Genomic DNA, 23,416 nt, shown 5'->3' with positions numbered 1-23,416 from the left:
TGCCTTTAGCCACTGTCATCAACAAAAGCCATCCGACAGAATCATAGGGCCTTTAGGATTAATACCTGCAAGCGGTAAGCCATGTAGCTATAGTTTAGGTGTGTGGAAATATTCCAGTTTCGAATATCCTTCGAATATTGCATTCATAACAATTGTATTCAATTCGATAAGTACATAATTGAAAGTTTTGAATATTCGAAGCGATTCAAATTTTTTATTATTCTGTCGCATATGTTCTTGTATGAAAGACTTCCGATTTTGCACCTTTACGATAAGTGCATAGACAATAGACCATGCAGGAGCGTGATAATGGCTACCAACAAACGTGCCAATATGTCAGTGCGACAAATATTGAACTATTAACATCTTAAAGGATTACATCATGCACTGCTCGCTCAGCAGTACAAGTTGCTTGGCAGTTTAGTGCTGTTGCCGCCTGTCTAGGCGTACTGTAGTGTATCGAACACGCCGTTCGCTGCCGTGCCTTTGTGAGGGGTACTGCTTTAATAAAGTGTGTACCGCCCGTGGAATTGAAGGCAACTCGCTGCTGCCGCATAATCCCAACAAAATACTCGTCGTACCTTTGCACGGTCCAGTGCCAAGCGATCACGAAAAAAATATATGTCTGTGCAAGGGCAAATGCGTGCGTACGTTACAGCGAGCGGCGATGACAGGAGTGAGCATAGTAGGTGACGCACTGCACGCAACTAGCTAGAGAAGCTCAACTTGATGATGCAGCAGTTAGCATGTATCACATATGTGTAGCTGCGCTTGTTTTCGTTAACTGATCACCGCAAAAACTTGTGCGCATGCATTGACGAAAGCTTGACATGTCGTCCTTCAGCTGTGCCACTCTGTCAGCAATGTGAGCGTGTATTTCTCTGTCATAGTTGCGAAATGATTCGATGATAGCGCACAATCATGCGAATGAGCTAAAGCCTTGTTTCTGTGCAATGGGAAACAAAGAAAAAGCCATGCACTTTCTGTAATATTATAGGGGCGTCATCCCATACATTTCTCTGTTGCTAATGGCGGCGCACGTAAGCTGACGGAAAGTTTAGGCAGCTACTGCATACTTCGGCTGCGTTCCCGGCAGCGCCTTTGTAAATATGTTGTACACGTATCACCTTTCTCTATGCGCACGCCTCCTGCAATTTATCCTCCGGAACTTCGTTGCTGCAATCTCACTGTTTTGTATAACATCAGTTTATGCAGCCAGTGCACAGAAGGCAGTCGCAATGCGGCGAAATATAGGGCCTTCGCCGCTGGGAGTGGTGGCTCTATTAAAAAAAAAAAAGCATATTTGGGGCATTTTTCTGTCACACACAAGTATTCAAGCTATCTCGCGTGCCTTCCTTGGGTTATCACCACGCATCCGGTGCCCCTTGTTAACAATCATGCAGCTATCAGTATGACAGAGCACTCTTGGTAGGAAAATGATGAACGCATAGTTCTCGAGAAAGGGAACGAAAGCTAGCCAGATATTGAGTATTGCTGTGTAGTTTAAGGACACTCGAAGTACTCTTGTCTTGAAGAACAGGGGTGAAAATTAAAAAGAAAACGATAAAATCTGGAATCGTACGTGTCACACCCGATAGTGTGGGAACACGGATAAATTGTAACTACCTTGGGTGCTTTAATAATCGCTCAGATTTAATGCCAAACATCATACGCGCGAAAATGCACTATGAGTGACAAAACAGGGTGTACGCACGACGTGTCGCGTGGTCATTTTCATGCGATTGCTCGATTTTTCAGATTTGGTAACCGTCGCTCATCACCTGGAAGCGCTGTGCTCAAAGCAATGAAACAGGATGTGCATGTCGTACTACCGGTTCTCTCCATGTACCGCGAAACCACGACTTCCTCTCTTCCCGAGTCACGGGGGCAAAACAAAAAAATAGCGTAATGTTTATGCGCGAGCGTACAAAAAAGTGTTGCAAGGCAATAATAAACACCTTCGGTAATATTATGCAACGGCACATTTTATTTTTACATGGTATACCACCGACTACGTGGCATTTTTGGTACGAGTAGGCATCCCCATGCCAGCAACAATAGGTTTCACTCATCGAAGTCGTCCTGTAAATGAGGTTTGCCTGTGCAAGCTACTGTTCACCCGAAGGCAACTGTTCGCGCAAAGACATTCGGTATTATGGGGTTTGGCCTTTAAGCACATGGGTGTTAATTGTTACATTTCATCTCTTCGAAATGGAGCTCCTTTGGAAATCAAACCAGCTGACTTGAATTCACTAGTCATCATGGCAGGTAGAAAATCTTTCTTTTTCTTTTTTGAAGGGCCATATAGCAGCTTGAGGAGGCTTTGGCGAAGCAACGGAGAAAAGGAGCCGATGATCCGTCTAACGGGCATGGAGGCACCCGAGTAACTGTCGCCTAGTCGGAGCACAACATCCTCGAGGTCTATGCTCTGAGATTATCGGACTCTAATAGCCGTAATCTTAAGATAGGGAACATCCGCACCCTGTGAGGCCGAGGACTTCCTACACGCCGGATGTATAAATAAATGTTATTTCTCTCTTTCTCTTTTTTTTTTGAAATGAAGAACTATTAGATAGGAAAAAAAAAGATGGAAAAAAGTTCACTCAACATGTGAATAGGAACCAAAACAACACAGTCACAAGTTAAACTATTTAGCACAGTCATATGTTTTTTGGCAAGCAGATTTGGCGGCAATATTTTTCTTCGTGCAGAAACAGACTAGAATAGCTAACAAGTGTACTATTTTATACATTAATATAAATGGTAAAGTACAGATTACTGGTTTAAAAAATTGGCCCCGTATCTGCATGTTTGACTGCAAACGTCGTATAAAGACGATAGTGTCTTCCGTGTGGAGAGAGTGAACAAAACGTGTATTGATGTTCTGCACGAGAAAATCGGTGAATTGTGTTCTGGAAGCACTGCGTTGGAGAGTCTCGATTCGTGGAGCGAAGGCGAACGTGCTCATCGAGGCACGTTAGACACGAGCGCTATCTGGCAGTTATCTTCGAAAAAGAAGGAAGGCGTGCGCGCCGGCGGAGAGGTGCGCGCCTGGCTCGGAGACAATAAAGTGTAGAACGCATAGCAATGGGCATGTGCCACTACCGTATCGTCTTAGCAAAGTGTTGGAAACACTTGCCTTTCTGAGTATCTCGTTGCGCTGTCAGCGCAGCGTGATAAATGCTCCGGTCCTTAGAATTACTTGTGTGTGCCTTCTCTGGTATAAAGACACGCATAAAAAACATTGACGTGTTGCTATGGTGCCTCAGATATGCACAATAAGTGCTTTTTAATTGACAATCGGACACAAGTATGAACACTGAAACTTCGGCAATATTGGTGGGCGCTGCGGATGGAGTTGGCCATTTGAGGTATTGTTTAGTGCCGTTTGGAGTATTGTTACCATGTACAACCAGACAAAGTACAGACAGACAGACAGACCAAAATTATGGCATCGAAGGTCCTCAGTCTTTAAAAATTCGATCTCTTCATTATTTTTTTTGTATTCGAAGCTGTGTATTTGTATTCAATTTGTATTAGAAAAATTTCATATTTGCGCATTCTTAGTGAGTGTCCATTTTCTGTTTCAATGCTGTGCTAATATACATCAACTGCAATCAAGACCTAAAGTACTTTATGACACAGAGTGATAGTCAGCGAAAGGACAACATGAGTGTTGGCATGGCACACCTGAAAACTCAATTGTATTTTCTCCCTCTCTCTCTCTTTCTCCTTTTTTTTCCCTGAAGCTCAGTAGAATCTTGTTTACAAGTTCTTCACTTATACATTTTCATTTCCCAGAGTCTAGTGTGTCTGGCATCCTGTCCCAGCAAAGAATTTACATGCACCTATGTATTAGAATTTCTTTTTCACATGATATTCCTACAACATTTCTGCCTGATACATACCGCAAACTGTCACTGTGCTAGATGTGCTGAGAACTTAAGCCGATGAGTTTGGCAATGTGGGCTGCCATGAGGCCATCCAAGTGCTTGAAACAGGTCTAGTTCTGGTAGAGGTTTGGAATAAATGCAAGACTTCTATCAAAGACTTCTTTGTGCCATAAACTGGTGAATAAATTCTCCTGAGATAGAGCAGTGTCAAATGCATGTGTTATCATTTAGAAGCACTTTTTAACAATTTGATGACAAGCTCTCATTTTAGGTTTTCTGGCTACTTCAGCTATTTGAAGGAGGGGGGGTGTGCAAAAAAAAAAAAAAATACTTTTCTCATTTGAAGGACTTGCACAGATACATTCCATGAGCATTCTAGTATAGAAAGTTCAAGTTATCTTCACATAGATACTTGTGGCCTCCTAGTTGCATTGTGCTCTTTCCTATGCTTTTTAAAGGGCAAGTTTTGTTTTTAATTACGGTCGATCACGGATACATTGAACTCGAAGGGGATCAAGAATAAAAATTTGATATAAAAAAATAGAAGCCCCGTGATATTACCTGTAGTGGATCATCACCTACAATAGGTAGGGGCATTCAAGAATGACAACTAATTCTGCACACACGCCACAAGAGGATGATTTGCTTATGTCAAAGCGCACTGTCCAGCTCATGCGGTGTTCAATATATCTGAAGGTGGGTAAAAATACCGTTCAATATAAACATGCGAAATTTTTATACTTTTACAAATGAATTTCAAGGGGATAACTTGCGAGTTCGATATACCCGAAAATTCTATATATGTGGGTTCAATATAACCGTGTTCGACTATACATATTTTTTTTGTTTTTCATTGCTTTGACAAGTTTAGTTTCTTTAAAATTATGACAAAAAAAAAGTCAAGATTCTAGTCAAACTCGAAGTAGATTGAAATTGCTTTTAAATAGCTCAAGGTGGGTATTAAAAACTAAAAAGAAGTCATTGTCCTGAGTCCCCAGAAAATTGTCATCTAGTTGCTTCCCAGTGCATTACGCCTGAGGAGTTCACCAAAGCCACATGCTAAAGATAACTATAAATCCCAAGCTCTCATAATAAAAATAATAATTTTAAAATGCATTTTTTTGCCACATAAATGAGCTTTTATTTCTACTCATAAAGGTGTGTTTTTCTCTAGATGCCATTTTGGGAAACTTCTTGAGTTTGGACATAATCTTTTTGGTACTTTTGATTGCCAGATCAGGATGAAATTTTTTCCATATATTCCTTAGCATGTGGAGAGAACAGTTATCCCCTTTAAAATCTGATACCACATACATAATTATTATGAACTTAGAGGGAGGGGTGGTTTCATCAAATTTTAAGTCTGTAGCAAGCCTCTTGTGGGTTTTCTGTTTATGCAAGGATGAATGGTCGGACAAAGAAAACGTTTAGAAAATATATTTTCACTTCCCAAGTGTATCTAAATGTTCATTCTCCCAATAGAGGCCCACCGCTAAAGCGTATAACACTGATGTAGCTTTATAGAAGGGTCAGCAAAAGTTGTAGTGACGTCACACCAGATCTGTAGTGAGCATAGATTTGTTCAGGGTCCTCCTTCAGGGGGGACAAAGGTTAATCATAGTGCTCCTTTCTCTATTATGTCAATCAATAGGGCTGACTTTGCTCCCACCCCCTCTTAGGTGAGTAGGGGAGCGGCCGCCCTCCTTCATTCCCCTTGTGTGCATATGGTAGTGAAGTGAGTGACTTCCGCGACATAGGTACGGGGAAAGCATCCCGGCTGCTGCAGCTAGCCATGGTAACTGCCGGCATGTTTGTTTTCCAGGTGTTTTTGTGGCATGTGTGTGCGAGAGGAGATGATATCCAGCACAACGTGCATCACAGCTTTGTGTGCTCACGTGACCGAGCCACCTGCCCAGAAACCGAAACTGAAAACTGTCCCCATAAATAAGACAATATTAAATAACTGAAAAGTGCCGGTCTGAGCCAGGACCAGGACTTTTCGATGCCCTGTTTTGAGTTCTTCAATAATTTCTCTTCATGATGCCACCTCCATGCGCTCCAGTTATACTAAGTTTGGTAGAGGAGCCACTTTGGAAAAGCACTGGTCCTGAGTTGGAACCCCAAACCAGGATGAATTCTTTGTCATCAAGGAAGCTTTTTTTCTGATAAGTTCTCTTGCTAGTTTTTTGGAATTTCCCTGATATTTGCATACTTTGTGCCTTATGCATTTGTGCTGTAGTTATTGTTGTGCATGCCTTATGCAGGAAATTAGCTGTCAATACAGCAATCTAGACTAAAAAAGCTGTATTGAAGCATTAAGGAATGTTGCTTTCTGTTTCTTCTCTCTTGTTCTTTAAAATTTTATGCTAAGTGTCAGACATTTTCTCCATTTCTATGAAGTCTGTATGTATAAGACATTACTAATATATATATATATATATATACTGAAGCAGCTTTTCCAATGGGCCAAACGTACTTGGGAAGCGAAGAAACAGAACTTAGCGGCTGTCTTAATTTTATTACCTACGGTTTCGAACGATATATATATATATATTATATGCTGATAGGCTAGTTCATGTGCCATCATATTGATAAAACAGTGCTCAAAGGACACATCTACTCACACATGAAGAAGACACAAAGAATGAGACTTTATAATATCCGTTGCTTATATGAAAAGACATGTATGATTCTCATACCAGCAGGGCTCAACCAACGAAGATCAAACACTTCTTAGTACTTTCATAACTGTTGGCATGGCAGTTGTTTTCTGAGTTGCCAAGTGTTATGAGGTGTTTATGTGAGGCCTTTGACCTTATTTTTTTCACACAGCTCGGATGCCAGACCACTAAGATCATACTTCACTCTTTCTTGCAGAGTGCAGTCCTGACCCAAATCTGCTGCCTCAGGGTCGCACCATGTTTTTTGTTGTTCAGCCTCGCTACATGAACGTGGACATTCGTGTCATCATGGACATCACCTCAGGGGCAGCTGATTTGTATCTATCAGCTAAAGAAGACACTTTTGTCGTTGAGGTCAATCACACGACTGGTGCACATGTAGTATCAGTTGATCGGAAGTATGGTGTCGGCTTAACTGGAGACTTGACTGCAAACACATCATTTCCAGCGGCAGCTGCCCTCCGTAATGCTACTGACGCTCCTTGGCTTCTGCAACCTCGCCATGCCACTCCATCAGGACTAGCCACCTACGTCACTGTGAGGGACCCACGGGAATTCCTATTGGTTCGCAATCTTCAGCACCGTCTTGTTGTAACTGTGCCTCAGAATGTGTACGACTTAAGAAGCACAAGGCTCTACCTAGTTATCTCGGGTGCAAGTGAAGTACCTACACGTGGAAGTCTTTTTTTTCGTCAGGACCAGACACGCATCGATCTTTTTGTTTTCTTTTCTGTATTCTTCTCCTGCTTCTTTCTATTCCTGGCAGCCTGTGTTGTGGTGTGGAAGGTGAAGCGGGCTTTTGACATTCGCCGAGCTCGCCGTTTGCATGCGGCACAAATGGAGCACATGGCACGGCGGCCATTTGCGAAGGTGTGCCTGTCCATTCTGGACGAAGAGGAAAGTGGCGAAAGCTTTCGGTCACCATTACGTAAAAAACCTCAACGTCGCGCCCTCAGGGATTCGCCTAAGAGTGTACCAGTGCCTTGTGGATCAGTACGGCCAGTTGCCGTGGAGCCCACTGGCGATGGTGCAGCTGCAGTGACTACATTATTGGTGCAACTTCCCGGGGGCTTGAGTGCACCAGTACGGCTTGCGCTTGCCTCTGCATTAGTGGCTGTGCGTTCTAGTAGCGGAGGTGCAGCAGGTGGCATCCGGGCGGCCATGAGACGAAGAACAAGCCACATAAACTTGTGATATTGGACATACTGTTATGTTTTTTTTATTAGGGAACTGTTCTGAACTCATCTGGCTGGATAGTAGTGGTGCAGTTAGTGCTGGCAATGTTGCAGCCAGAACTTTAAATTCAACCCAAGTGTGCACTGTGGCTGTTGTGACTAGTGCCAGCTCTTTCACATACCTGCTTTGTCTTTAAAGAGACCATCAAGGGACATCTTTCTACAGAGTGGTGTTTAAAAAGATGATCCTAGATCTTGAGCGACACTTTTGGGCCTAGACTGCCAGCAGGTAATTTCTGCGTTGTATATTTGCCCCAACTGCAGGATGAAGTCATAGAATGGCACTGCGCTACCAAATGCACACCTACAAGGCAACCACTCAACATTTGCAATGTTCCTGTACACCAAATACAGAGACGTAACATATTATTTCCCATTCTGTATAAACATGACTTGGTATTGCTGCAAATCTTAAATCTTACTCAGTTCACCAATGACACCAGAAGTCATAACAGCAGTGCCTGAGCTGCAGTCTTGTGCTTGGACCTCAAGTATAAGAAGTCATGTGCTCATTTTCTTTGCCATATCTTAGTTATATCTTATAGTTGCTTCATGCACATTCAGGCCACAATACACTATACAGTTAAACCTGAATATAACGAAATTGATGAATTCCCCGGAAAAATGTGTTATAAAGAGGGTTTTGTTATATGCAGGTTCGGTACAAAAATTTGGAAAATAAACGCTCACTTAAAAGAAAAGGGGGACTGAAGGCAGAGCTAACCCAAAACACTTAAGCGGGTTTCAGCCGTCATCGCCATATTTCTTAACATGTCCACATTGATAACATGCCCCCCCCCCCCCCCCCCGCATCGTAACTTTCACGAGCGCGTAAAAGCATGCGAGCGCTGTTGAAGCAGAGATCAAATGAGTCTGAGCATCCCTACATCGCCTGGAAAATGCATAACATCTCCCACGTGTTAGAACTGCCGTCGAATTCTCAAACAGAAAGTAAACCACCCATCTTGAATGAGCATGAAACAACGCGGGGAGGAGGGAAAGGATTGCTCGAGTAGCATTAAGGGCCGTCGCGATCGCTGGTGTACTTGCTATCTCAGCGGGTATCAGTGGTTTTAATGGGAAGGGACTGCATTAAAAGAGCACTCCTCCCAGGAGCAGACGTATTTGCTCACACCAGCACTTTGTAGGAGTTTTGTAGATCAGCGTCTAATCTGACATCCTCTCCGTGGTGACGACACCGCTGTCCGAAATTAAGAAAAGTCACAGTTCCGCTGCAAGGGCGAAGCAACGAATGTGATAGCAACAACTTGTAATGTAATGCTCAGAATGGCAAGGAGATCAAAACGTGCAGCACGCTGCTCATGCACAAATGATACACGAAAACAGCACACACGGGACCAGAGCGAACTGAGAAAGTTTACTGCTCAACGCTTAACGCGCTATTTAAACAAAAACGAGGCACGAAACATAATCACAGATACAGATATGAGTCCGAACTAACAAATGCCCCAGTTAGTACTTTACTGTGTTTGAAAAGCGCACTCTTTTCGCAAACGGCACCTGTCCTGTCAGCGAAGTGATCTTTCTGCGCCTGGCAACTAAACGCAATCGTTCCGGTCAAAGTCGGAGGTGTGCGTTTCTCCTCACCGAAGGATAAGCGCGCGTCGGCGCATCGTGACGAGTTGGCCACTGAGGGTGGGCGGCTTTTTTTTTGTTTGTTTCTTGAGTTTTCATTTATATAGTTACGTATACATATACGGTGAATGGTGGCTGCTGCAGCAAAAAACCAGCCGAGACGGCCCATATAATGGCTATCGCAATAAAAAAAAAAAGCAAAGCTGAGCGTCGTAGGGGGCCACACAATGCGCATGCAGTGAAACAATGCATGTGCGCACGGCATCGAAAGCGAAGAGCTAAGACACAGACACGGATACCGCAGAAAACTATTCGGTAAAGTGTCCTCGATATGCAGCGCAGCCCTTGTGACGATAACTAAAACTGTGGCAATGCCAACGCGCAAAATAAGATTCTTTTTATTATTTAGGTATGGAGTAGGGGGGAGGGGGGAGAAGAAGGGCTATTCGCGCATCTGCCCGCGGCGGCGAGAACCGCAGCAATGCAGGCTTGTGGGGTGCAGGCCCGCCTGCCCGCTTTGCGCTCACCCGTGCACAATAACAAGCGTTGGCGCTCGCCTAGTGCGCCGTTCACGCCGCCTCCGCTTTGCGCTTCGTCGGTAGCGGGGCAGCCGCGAAAGATGCAAGCTCGTACCAAAATGCCAAAATGCGGAGCAAAATTCCTAGTTTGTCAGTGGGGAAAATTCTTTATATCAAGGATATCTGCCTATGTTATTTTGTTACATAGAGGTCACAAATAGATGTGCTTCTATGGAGCAACGGCGGGGAAGAGAAAAACTTTGTTATATCGAGGAATTCGTTATAGGGAGGTTCGTTATAGGCAGGTTTAACTGTATATATTTACTCATGTTTTCATTTTCTTGTGTGACAGACGTAGTCTAAAATCAATTTCGACGTATCTGTCACATGTCATTGAATGTTCAGTGACTTATCACTTTATACTTGCATACTTCATGATAACTGACCTTTGTGGGATGTATGTGCTTGATCTTATGTGTAGTTGTGTCTGTAGCTTACAAAAGTAAGCTTTGATCAACTAAAGGATCAACTATTTGAAGGCCGTCTTCAAATAGCCATCATTCTTTCACTAAGCTCATGCGCGAGCGTTGAACTTTACTCTGGCATACTTTGTTTGGCGACAGTTTTGTTTAATGCTTGTCAGTAACCAAAACGTAATGTTATCTGTTCTGATCATTCCTGAGGAAGGTTCAGTTGGCGGAATGGTGTTGCTGCAGAACTTACGTGGGCATGTGTTGCATGCAGTATTCGGTTTGTCGACTTTTGCGAAGTCATTTCATTTATTCTCTTTTTCATAACAAAGTATACACAGGTGCTTAGCCAATACATGGAAAGCAAATGGAGCTGTCACCAAGAATAGTGTTTTACTGCCTTTGCAGGGAAGCTTTCGTCATAAACTTATTTATATTGACTTTCAAGATAGGCTTATCTTTCACAAAGTTACTGTAGCTCATTATTTTTGTATGTTGTAAAGTGGCTTCAGGATAAACAATAAGTTAACTGCTTTTTTTTTTTACTGTAACACCATAATGGCATGTACCATTGTTGGCCTATATGAAGTAAACAAGTCTGATGTTCCCAGTTTCAAGAATCTCTTTTACAAATCGAGTGCATCTGAAACATAAATTGATGAAAGATACCAAAAAAATCTTTACAAATACCACCATCCTTCATTCCAGACATCAATAATTTAGCATAAATCAAGCTGGTTGTCAAGGATCTGTGATAACTGCTGTATTAATATACACAATCTTTGGGTGATGGGTTATTGCACACAAAGTTGTTAAGAAAGTTAAATGAATACCTGCTACTGCTTCCTTCAGTGATCTGGGAAACAACTTTCCTGAGATAGTGCTTACCATTTTCGTATTGATTTTTCATCACATACAGAACTGAAAGCGCTGTCATAAAGTTTTCCAACATACTTCCTGCAAACTTGCTTATGTGACAATCAAATACAAATAATGCTGTCTGCTGTTTTGATTCTTCTATATTGCATTGTCATCCTTTGGTGGATGCTAGTATGGGTAGCACAAATTCAACAACATTGAATACAATTATGAGGCATCTTCAGTGCACAGTCTTGAAGCCTAAGAGCACTTATTGTGATTACTATGGTAGTATGCTATTTGAAATCAGGAACATCATTTTGGCTTACCTTGATGTTGCAGCAATTACCCACCTTTCCTGCAATCTTGGTAGTGTTAGATTTCTGATTACATTATTTAATTCTCACATACAGCTTCTCTGGTTATTGTTTTTTTTTTTATATTTGAAAAGAGAAAAGCTGTTGCTCTTTAGTTTCGTGTGCTGACTACACTGCCAAGATCCCCAAATAAAAATTCTGTGTCTCTGAGACCACATTGTTTACAACCCATACTAATATAAACTGTATGCAATATGTAATGGCCTAGTGCATAGCACCCAGCGCTGGCTTAGGGTGGCCAGCCAGTCCGAGAACTGGCCAACTTATCTGTCGTCCTGTTTTTTGCTTCCTCCTCCTCCTAGCTTAGGGCATGTGGGACTCTTTCCGAGTAACTTCCTGTGCGAGATGAATGCTTACTAAGACAAGAGTAAAGCTGAGTTCTGTACTTGTCTGACTTGTACATTTTACCTTAGATGATCGAGTTCATTGGGTATGATGTACAACTGGAGCATGAAGTAGTCATTTTTCTTCCCGATTGCATTTACCCTTAAGCCAATAGAAATACAGCCATGTAGGTGGTATGCTCATAAGTCATGCACTCATGTGGTTTCACATGAATATATCATATATATGGCACCTGGTAAAAAAAAGGCATCTGAAACGAACTGGGCCTACTGACAGCATAGAATTCTAAAGAAACCGTGGACAACTCGAGCCTCACCATCTCCGTGTAAAGGTTTATGACAACATTATAAAAGTATTATAAAATTTTTCCACAGTAGCAAACAGTCAACAACTAGGCAAGCATTACATACACTATCCTGTACCACTCTGCACAAATGAAATGTTATTGATGTTATATGGTGCATCATTTCGAGAGGTTGCTTGTGCTTGTCGTGAATGCAGTGGTAGCATTGAGCCTGTGACGTGCCGCGAGCTCACAGAAGTTTGTTGTCACATAAGTGAAGAACCACATTGAATGCAGTTCCACCGCTGTGCTGTTTTTTTGCACTACTTTCAAGTGACGAGAGTGCAATTCCTTGTTTTTAAGTATCACTATTGTTTTGTGCATTTCTATTTTTGTGCAATTAACATGGAAGACAGTTAAACCTGTATGCTATCTCCTTTCAGCTGGGTCAGTGCAAATGCTTTAGCTGCGATGTGGATATTGTTTTCATTGTTTGAATGTTATTCCATTAATTTTGTTCTTCCTTAAAACGAGCTGTGTACATGTATTTTGTTTTATTATTATTTTTTAAAGCTTGTGTCATGGCTCAAAACAGCTATAGTTCCTAGTGCGATGCTTTTTTCAGCACATTTACAATGTCAGAATAGTTCTGACTTTTGTTGTGACAAGGTCTCATATTTTCTCGTGTGTGTTGCTATTTACATTGCAGTGCCAAAAAACTCTGTACTTCATGTATGCTGTGTTGTGTTGTAATGTTTCTTTTTAAGACTGTCACATTTTTATCGCTGAAACCAAACTGGGCAGAATAACAATATCTCAAGAGTGGGAAGACACTGCTGTGGAAGAGCTTGCTTTTGTATTCACTTCTGCTTCAACATAAGCAAACCATCATATTAATCTCACTGCTGATTGCATGACATAGCATTGTGGCATAACCCGTGACAGGCATGTTTTGACCCTTTGTACTGTCATGTCAATGGCATTCTAATCTTGGCTGTGAGAAGCATGTCATCTGGTACCGCCGTAGAAACTTCAGGCCATTATATATTGTATAATATTTGTGTCAGATCATTTACACATTTGTTTATATTTGTTAACCTAAACGTCGGATATCTGCAAGATCTGTCTGTAGAATGGGGATTGTATTTTCATGACCTATACTTTCGACTGTATAAGCATATGTTTAGAAGTAAACAAAACATGCATAAGGCATCAACAGGAGACTAAAGAAGCATTGCATGTGTTTCATCATAGCTGATCGCTGAAAGTGTGTGCTTTTGTTTGTAAAGTTTGTTACACAGTACTGTAAGAAGATTTATATTCAATTTCAAGTGCAGATGTCTTAAATCTACTTCTATGATCTGAGAGTTGAAAGTGTGTAGTTTTGTTTGTAAAGTTTGTTACACAGTACTGTAAGGAGATTTATATTCAATTTCAAGTGCAGATGTCTTAAATCTACTTCTATGATCTGAGAGTTTGTGCAACCTTGATATATGCCTTTCCTTAAAATACACTACAACATAAGCACCATACACTAATGAAACATGCAAAACTGTAGGCGTGCTTAGGCATCAGAAATACTGTCATAGCTCTTTAGAGGGTCTAAAGGTTTTAGAGTACCACTCGGTGGAACATCTTGTTTAAACCTCATAGTGGTATAGGGTGGCCGATACCACAGCACTCGGGGATCGGAATAAAACTGCCTGAAAGACATCATTACTATTTTGAATTTGCTTAACTCGGAGACAAATGAATCATCATAGTCAACTTGTATGATAATATGTATGAAAATTGTCATTATCGCCCAAGCTCAAGTCCTGAAACATGCAGTGACTGAGCACAAAATAACTGAGCAATAATTTACAACATATTGTTTGCAAACATAGGACATGTTTTATCTAGGAGAATTTAATGCAAAACATCTAAGAAGTTTGACATTCATGATGTTACAAGGTCTTGGTATCATGCAGCCCTCATAATTGCAGACATCTGTAGAATTTATTTTTCACTTGGCATAGACAAATTTTTTTTTTCTGCAATATCACTGTGTTTTTGTACCCTCAAGAAATCTGGTGCATGAGTGGCAATGTAAGTTAGAAAAATGTGCTGCAAATTGCAAATATTTTATTGCTTTTCGTATGACATCATATCTAAGATTAGTTTTGTTCAATCAGACTAGGTGATTACTTCATATATATTTTTTTAAACGTGCAAAAAACTTGTGCTTGTTGCAAGTTTTGCCATTTCACCTGCAAGATATACTGTACAACAATAGTAGTAGAGCACCAAATGTGCTCAGGATTGGGAAACAACATTTGAATAGCAGTCTGAATTGTCTAACTTTGCTAATAAAGTAACTCATGTTCACATACTTTCTGAAATGGCATATAGAATAAAAGTTTTATGTCAATTATTCCTAGAACAAATACATCCAATGTTAGCATGATCTTATGTGTAACTTTTGTTTTAAAAATTTTAAAGTGGCTTAATTATGAAATATCACAGAGTCACTTAGCATTGGCGAAGTGCAAGTCAAGCTAGTTGAACAATTCGTCGTATTCGGGAGTCAGTGCCACACTATACAACTTTCCTTCTCATAGTGCACATTTGAGCAGCTGCTCGGTAGTGTTAGTTCCATTTGCATTGTTTAAATATTTATGTAATTTGCTGAGCATTAGAGTAGATTTTTTGCGGAGTTCAATCGGGCAGTCTGCACTCGTACTGCAGGTGATTGCGATGGATCGGCTTCATTGTAAAATATGTGCCACTTGTACATATTACCTCTACTGTTTGCACATTTTGCTGCACAATACTCTCCGTCCTCGAAATGACTTATTACCAGGTAAGGCTGATTGTAAATCATCAGATAAAAGAAAGTGAAATTTTTAGGACCATTTAAGGAGCTGAAATATATGCAGCATGCCGTGGCAAAGGATCAATTATTTTCCCAGTTTTCATACAAAGGTGACGTCTTGTCAAGTTGATTAGGGAAAATGTAACTGAGCGTAAGGAAAATATATTTTTTCCAGTTGCATGAATGCTGTTAATGTAGCAGCGTGGCAGGAGCCGAATGCAACACACAAGAATCTCGCAGTGAACATCTGAAAGTAGAAGGAATAAAGAGAGATAATAAACCTCGTCTGCATTTGTTCTGATTTCATTGGTAATTGGCATCCTCTATTCTGTGGAAAACTGAAATAGTTGAGGATAAAGTGTTGTGTGTGTGACTAACCTGAGTAGTTGTGATATATGGGAAGAGGGTGATGTCGGGCTCATGGATGGTTGCCTTGGTGGACTTGAGGCATGAATCTAGGCGACTATGTGTCAAGTTCATGCCACCTTTATAGTAGAAAATGTGTCAAGCAAGACTTGTGCGCAAATAATTGTTTAGTGACAGCATGATAAAGCCATTTTGTGCAGTTTTAGTTACTACAGGCAAACCCTTCATGAGAGACATTCATATAAGAGACATGTGGATATAATAGACACCAGTGTGCCTCCATTAAAATTTGAGATGATAGGAAAATGCACGCATGGTACCTTGCCTTATAAGAGACACCTCATATAAAAGACAGTCATTGCTCAATGCATGCTTCTTATTAAGCGGTTCAGCTGTATCATGGCAGGCAAAGTGCTCTACTATCTAGATTCCTGTGGATGTGTAAGTGCCAAGCTCTACAAGAAAAGGCACGCCTGAGGCTGTTTGTGGTTCCTTCCCCTCAAGGCTCCAGCGATTTCTGCTTGCAAACACATCTGCTACACTTCACATAGCAAAGCTCATGTATTTTTAATGAACGAACCATGGCACACATGAACAGTTATCCTAATTGTGGGGCTAGACATTAAGTTTTTTCAATGCTTTTCCCCAATAGTTTTCAGGCTAGCAAGCGCTGCTGCGCATTGAGCACAGGCAACGCCTTCAGACTTCCCGTGCCTGCCGGATTATCGGCGTTCACTTGAGAAGCGGCAGTCGTCAGAACTACGGTGGTGTTGTCACTCAGGTAGGGGTGTCTTTAAATAGGTTTTGATGTTTTTGGAGCTAATATGCAACAAAATTAACGATAAAAAGTTTTTAAGAGGCGTAAGCGTAACTATAATAACCCTACATAAGTGATGCCGTCATTTAGAAAGCAACTTTTTCAATACAAAGCATCCTCTAAAATTAGTAGCAAACTCCAAAATTGCCGATCTCAAAGGCCAAGTACAAAGACCCTTATCCCTACGTAGGCAGCGCCGCCATAGATGACCGGCGTTTCGCGCTCATCCGGTGGGCACAGGAAATCTAGGAGGCGTTGGCACAGGCGACCTGATCCATAGTCATATTGCCATCGTCATTGCGGTCATGAAAGCGTGCCCGCGCCTTTCTAACGCCATAGTAGGGCCATTCTAGCCACCCTAGCCATAGCAACTGCGCCTTCGACATGAAATTTTGCTCGGGTATTTATTATTTGAAGTTTAGAAACTGTTGAAACCTCTAGCAAAAGAGCAGCCCCAACTGTCCAGTGAAGCCATGTTGCCATTGACCAATGTCGCTGAGCCTGACTGAGCGTCTAAGCAGCCAAGAATCAAGCGCCGGTGTGAAGGGAACTGTTGCAACCGCTGAGTGGTGTGATTGGAGCATATCACCATGTCTACGCTAGAATACCGAGACTCTCCGCACCGTTCACCGCAGGAAACACTTTACGAGTACTGCTGGTGCCGCAATGTTACCAAGGAAGTGCGCAGTCTGAAAATCGCATGCTGCGACGCGCTTGTTCGAGATGCCGGTGTCCTGCTTCGCGTCCTGCCAACCCTGCCAGTCACTTTCATCCCCACTCTTCTTGCGAGAGCCGTGGAAGATGGTCGGGACAGAGCCGCGCAACTTCTGGTCTCCTTCTGGCCCCATAGCACGCTCGATCTTCCGGCTGTTGTCGGTGGAACGTGTCCTATAATTCACCACCCGAAGCGCGTGCTCGCCACAACAGCTGTCGTGCGTGCATTTGTAGAACTTTCGCTGAAAGGAGACTGCGATAATCTGTGCACTCTTAACGTCACAGGTTTCCAGATTGGTCCTGGGCTGTTGGAGTTCGTTGAGCGTAAGATGGCTGTATTTTCTAAGAAGGATACTTGGACCAGCCCGCGCCATCTAATATGTGACTTCTTCATTGGTGAACCGCACTCGTTTGACGTTTTCACCTCCCTTTTGCAGCACCGACTGAGCAAGAAAGTGCTGCTGTTTGAAATCCGCAACCTCGAGGTCGAAGGCGTCGGTGAAACAAGGCTGCTGCAGCTCCTCGAAATGCTCGACTCAGACGCGCTCACCGGACTCAGCGTGGCGTACAACTCTCTGCAGAATCAAGGTTTGCTGCGGATTTCAGAACAGCTTCGGCGCTTCCGTGGGCTCGTCGCACTCGATCTGTCGTCCAACGGCGTACGCCGAGGAGACGTAAGGCACTACGACTACCTTTCGGACACCATTCGTGTTATGCCTCTGCTCCGGCGGCTCAACATCAAAAGCTGTCGTATTGGTGGCTACTTGAACACGCTTCTAGCTCGCTGCTCGCTAGAGATGACTCAGTTGGATCTGAGCGCTTGCGGCTTGCGACAACAGGACCTCAGGATCATTGGGCACTTTAACAATCTTACCAGTCTGTTGCTATCGGACAACAACTTCTTCAACATGGTTGCAGAACTGATTAGCGTGCTGCTTGTGTTAGAACGCCTGCGAGTGATGCATCTGTCCAACTGCGAAATTCGAGCGGACGGCTTTAATGTTCTATGGGAGTCGCTGAGGGTTTCAAGCAGCCATTTGTGCTCACTCGACCTTACATGGAACAAGCTCTCGGAGGACAACCTTGCTATGATTGTAGGTGACCTTGAAGCTGGTTGGCTACCTCATTTAGTTCATTTGTTGCTTCCTGTACCAAGCAATCCTAGCCCTGCCTACTTCGAGCTCATCAAGCGCTTGGAAGCCACAAACCCACATATTAAGGTGCAGCCCGACCTAGTATGAAATAGCTTGCTCGTGCATTGAGTACTGTGTGGTATCTTGCAAGAGCAAATTGACAAGACATTTTCTGCCTTCTAAGCACTAATATGCTGATGTGATAGTAGTGACATGTGTCACTGAAACCTGAAGCTTGCAGTTATATGTCGAATCCAATCATTGTGGATTGCCTACAACAAGACATACTAGACTTTGCCACTGAACGACAGCCCACCCTTGACAGCTTTATGCACTAAGAAGACAGGTGTGTTTGTACTACCATGTTGTACTAACGTCTCTGTTGCATTTTCTCTGGATGCAAAAGTTCATTGCTGTCTAAACTTACAAGCAGAGTGATTCAAAATATTGCTTCCAGTATATTTATAGTGCATTACTAAGCAGCAATCTTTACAGTTTGATGCCATTTTTCCTGTTTATCAAGCACTTGTAAATCAAAATTTTTTATTGATCTCCAAAAGTAAATGGCACTTCAAGAAAATATAAATATTAAAATACATTTTCTTATCTGTTGCATATTCAAGGTATGTAACTTTTCTGAACTTTCTATGAAGTGCTGTTATACAAATTTGAATGGTACAAATCCTTTTTATTCCTTTGTGGACACAGTGTGGCATTTATGTAGTTAATTATGTAGTATTCTTACCACAGGGGCACAGAAAACGACATTAACTTTCTGATGACTCAAAAATTGAATGTTATATGTACGATGCCACTCAGGCAAATCAAATGACATTCTCGGTGCCATTTGTTGTCTGTTGCCTTTACTGGTGTTTATGGCAGCAAAAGTTTATACATGATTTTTAACCTGTCGTTTTTTTCACTGACTTCTAAGCTGATTTTTCTCGGTTGCACCATAGCAAAATTTACTTCTTGATCGCAACAGCTTCGACATGACAGGCACCATGGCGTATCATAGGCTTCGTATTCAACATGTAATAGATGAACTTGCTGTGGTCGGTTGAAATGTAAAGTACCGAAACAAATGGAAGCTAATGGCAATCTAATATACTTATAACTACAGAGAGCTGAGCTATTTAGTAAGTATTCACTATAAAACAAACATGGCGGGCACACACAGAATGAAGGAAGTCGGGACTCCGCATATGCCACACCAATATGCTTGCTTCTACATTTCTCTATTATTAAATGTAGGTTTAAATTTTATTATTATCATAAAATTGTATTAGCATAAAATTGCTAGTATTGGCAAAAGTCACCGTTATTAACATCAGATCCAATGCCATTAAATTTAGACATGTGGTAGCTCGGCTAAAAAAAATCTCAGTTAGGAACTTAATGGCTTGAATATAGAATGTCATTTCATGAATCCGTGTTGCATGGCCATGTCTAACTTACTAAAATATGTTAGCAATTTCATTTTTACATTTAATGAGCCTACTTATTATAGAAATTTGAACAGTTGTATGCAAGCAAATACATTTTGCATGGGTAGAAGTACTGCGTCGATTGCGCCAATCTGACCTGCTGTGTCAGACTGCGCATAAACGGCAATTTCCGCAATAACTGTCGATTGGGAGTGTAAGCCCCCAAATCTAGCCGATTATTGTCGACCGAGCAACACTGAGCGTTGGCTATACAGTAAACCCGGCCGCATTTATATCCGGTGTAGTTCAAATATGTTGGCATTCGGTTCATTCATAGGGCTTGCTAGTGCTCGTCTCATCGCTGTTATCACCGCGATTTCCTCGCAAAAGTGGTGGCGCCAACACGAGTAACTGTCGATTTTCTGGTTGTGCACAGATGCACTAAATGGCAGTGCGTGTTTACAAGGACAAATGTAATTCTTCGTCGTGTGCCATCGCCACCAATAAGCAAACACTGTACCACAACAGATGTTGCCTGGAGTGCCCCCCAGAAAGTCCTTCCCTCAGTTTTACTAAAGTGCGCAAATGATGCTCGGCTGGCTCTTTCGCACTATATTTTCATAGCGTGCAGTAATGACGCCAAGGAGCATTTCGAAACTATCACATGGTCCGGGATATGCAGCTACTGAGATAAGCGACAGCACGGACACTATGCGCTTTCTGCGATACATGTGCGCACTTCTTTACTGTGATCGGATACGAAGTGACAACTGACAGTTTCATTGAAACATGGAGCAGTCATGTGCACATACTCCTGTTTATTTGCACGCAGCACGGCACCATTGCTGCCCACGTCGAAACTGCCTGGCGGCTTACTGTATCGTCTGCATATATTCGCCTTGTGAATTGCTCATCCCCACTTCGCTTCAAACTGATTAGCAGAGTAGTGCGTTTAATTAGGGTGGGGAGCAAAGTGCATTGCGGTTATAAAAACAAGAGATAGGCATCGCTTTTTCCTTGTTTTCTCTGAGAATTCTCTGTCACCCGTGACACACACACATCTGTGTGTTGTAAGTCTCGTAAGCTCATTGGTACTGAATGTTCAGTGAAAACCATTAGAATTTTTTTTTACCAGAAATAATTTTGATTGACGATGATGTTTTACCCCAGAAAGCTGTTCCAAAACACACCTTTTGGTGCTCCCAACTTGCTCCAAAACTTTCATCTTTACTGCACCAAAGCTGCTCCAAAACAGCATTATTCCTGCTCCCTGAGCTCCCCCAAAACACTAAAGTCCACTTCCACCCCTGATTTTGCTAGATTTTCCTACCAAGCTATTTCTTCAAAATTATTGTCCTGGAATTCACAGTGCTGTTTTCATTCTGTAGCTGGAACAGTGTGTATTGCACACCACCGTGTAGCTGATTGCAGTTCCTGTGTGCTTGTCAAAAACTAATTTAAAAGCACTGATACCAAGAAAGGACGACACTTTTTTTATGTTACCTTCTTGTCCTGCGTTGAGAAAAGATGGCAGGAAGTCTTGTTGGTATTTCTGTTATTGATGCACTAGTTTTTCACTTTTATATATATTTTTTATATATTTTTCACTTTTAATGTAAAAGTTTTTGTACAAGTTTTAGAGTAAACTTTTTTATTGTATATGACATTTACATATATCAGATAAGGAGTGCATTCTTATAGTAAACAGGAAAACTATTTTGAAGCGATAGTGTTGAGCAAGATATGAAAAGATATAAACTTGAAGCAAAAGACAGGATCCTGTATATTTTAGTGTTGTTAAAGGGACCCTGCGACACATATGAAGCATGCAGTTTTCATCGCTTCTTCTCAAACTATTGAGTGCTCCGTTATCCTTGTGTGAATGAGAACACCAAAAACAAAGTTGCAATAATTTTATTTCATTAAGGAAACCACACTGTTTTCGGACTAGAGCGACACACAGCGACTATTTTTGTGATTAGGAGTGACAACATTGGCCTTGCCTTTTGATTGATTCAACGCGACCAGTGAAAGTCAGTGTCGTTTATTATTCTATTGTACATTGAAATTGATGAGATACAGAAATATATACAAATGAGAGCCCCATAGTCAAAGACAGCAGTGCATGTGGTCTTATATAGGTCACACTATTCTGTACTAAAAATTATGAATGTGCTTTTTATAATTTCCCACTCACAAAGGGATTTCTGTTTTTAAATGTGAAAATGTGAAAACAAACGCAAAACGACGCTAGCAGCGCTGTACGATGGCCTTCGGAAGGCGAGTAGTCGGGTATGTTCTTTAAGAGGCACGCTGTAATTGGAAATGGCTTTTGACGTCAGTGGGAGAGTGAAATGTGAAAAGGATTACTTTTTTTCTTGTCTGCTGGGGTTTAGGAGTTTTTAGGCAAATAACTTCCATGACCGTGTGTTGATTTCAATCATTCTTTTAGCATTATTTCAGTATTCGACACTACAGAAAAGTCCAGTGCTGCAGAATGTAGGCAAAGAAGCATTGAAAGGCCTGTTTAATAATACTAGTGTTACACTTTGATTTCAGTAATTTTGAAAATAGTAGAACTGCACAACGAGAAGATATTCCTAGTGGTGGTTTTATGTAAAACAATGTATTAAGACCAGTCCGCTCCAGTGGTGTAGCTGTTGGAGTGCTCGGTCGTGGCGTTCTCATTTCAATGGTGGAGAAATGGTAGAGGCCTGTGTACTGTGCAATGTCAGTGCACATAAAAAACCACCAGATGATCTAAATTTGTATTAGCATCTGACAGGGCAAAAGCGAACAATGCTTTTGGAATGCCAGTGGTATCATTAAAAGATGCTTTTGCTGTACAGAGGGCGTTCGTAACATACTGACCCTTAGCAAAAATGCTTTTTTGTTGGGATAACAATTGTATGGACAATCTCGGCTTGATCTTGCTGCTAGTGTCAGCATCACTGTCATTCACCGTATATGGTGTATGTTTACATATTTATATATATGAAAATGCAAGAAAGAAAAATAATCCAGAAAAAGACTTCGGCACGTGAAATCGAACGTCCGACTTTTGAATAGTGAGTGCGAGGCGATAACCACTGAGCAATGAAAGAGCTTTTTTTTTCTTTATTGCCTGTGTACATACAGCATTCACAAAAAAATATACATCAAAGGACAAACATAAACAATATAGAAGAGGTAAGCGCAAAAAAGTTAGCAGGCTTTTTAAAATTCCTGCATCTGTAGAAGGCTTTCTACTTGATGAAGCCATTCAGGCACATCTTGTTGAACCTTTTGTGACTCCACAAATGAACAGACAGATTGAAAGAAATATCGTCTTACTGGACATGCATTACATCAGGATGTGTCACCGCCATTCTAGATTGCCATATACTGTGCAGGCCCGGTAACATAACTAGGTTGAAAAGTATTCCTTTTTCATTTGATACTGAGAGAAATCTGATGATGTAGGCATTAAGAGACAGATCCTTTTTCAGAGTCCTTTGGAGAACATCCCCCAAAAATACCGCATTCCAGCCGTCAAGGAATTAGTTCGATTGTTTCCGGCTTATTGCAGAGAAAACAATCATCACCCCAAGGAACAAATAAGCCTTTTTCTTGCATACATGTTTTCACGGGTAATGTTCCAGTGTGCAATTTGAAGAAAAAGGATTTCGCTTCGGGTGGTACTTGCATTTTTTTACACGGCTTAAGACATTCTGGCCTGGGCCTACACTGTATAATCTTCTATATAGAGGAACAGGGAGAAATTTTTCTACTAGATTTTTGTATATCTATTTACGCGACACTGCACTGGGATATTTCGATGAAAAGCGAAGCCATTAGAGAGCACCTAGA

At 41.6% G+C, this 23,416-nt stretch overlaps 2 protein-coding genes across 3 annotated transcripts in view; both read left to right on the top strand.

The window, feature by feature from the left end:
* Positions 1-15,397, top strand: part of Megf8 (multiple EGF like domains 8) — a 249,501-nt gene extending 234,104 nt beyond the window's left edge. Inside the window, exon 34 of one of the 2 annotated variants that reach the window (XM_037413740.2) lies at positions 6,771-15,397. In XM_037413740.2, coding sequence (XP_037269637.1) covers positions 6,771-7,768 — 998 coding nt within the window. In that variant the 3' untranslated portion in view covers positions 7,769-15,397. Of the gene's footprint in view, positions 1-1,758; positions 5,225-6,770 lie in introns of those variants that run through there. The other variant, XM_075879436.1, reaches the window with a different exon arrangement.
* Positions 15,398-16,477: 1,080 nt separating this feature from the next.
* LOC119161330 (leucine-rich repeat-containing protein 14) lies at positions 16,478-22,202 on the top strand. Its single transcript, XM_037413739.2, has one exon. It carries the CDS (start codon positions 16,884-16,886, stop codon positions 18,246-18,248), a length of 1,365 nt encoding a protein of 454 aa, XP_037269636.1. The 5' UTR covers positions 16,478-16,883; the 3' UTR covers positions 18,249-22,202.
* The last annotated feature ends 1,214 nt before the right edge of the window (positions 22,203-23,416 follow it).

The sequence above is a fragment of the Rhipicephalus microplus genome, chromosome X (genome assembly GCF_043290135.1).
Source record: "Rhipicephalus microplus isolate Deutch F79 chromosome X, USDA_Rmic, whole genome shotgun sequence".
In the NCBI taxonomy this organism is placed as follows: Eukaryota; Metazoa; Arthropoda; class Arachnida; order Ixodida; family Ixodidae; genus Rhipicephalus; species Rhipicephalus microplus.
This window is presented reverse-complemented; position numbering and strand designations above follow the sequence as displayed.

What these genes read in the sequence shown, in the direction of transcription:
- LOC119161330 (XM_037413739.2), top strand. Translation starts at nt 16,884, where the DNA reads ATGTCTACGCTAGAATACCGAGACTCTCCGCACCGTTCACCGCAGGAA.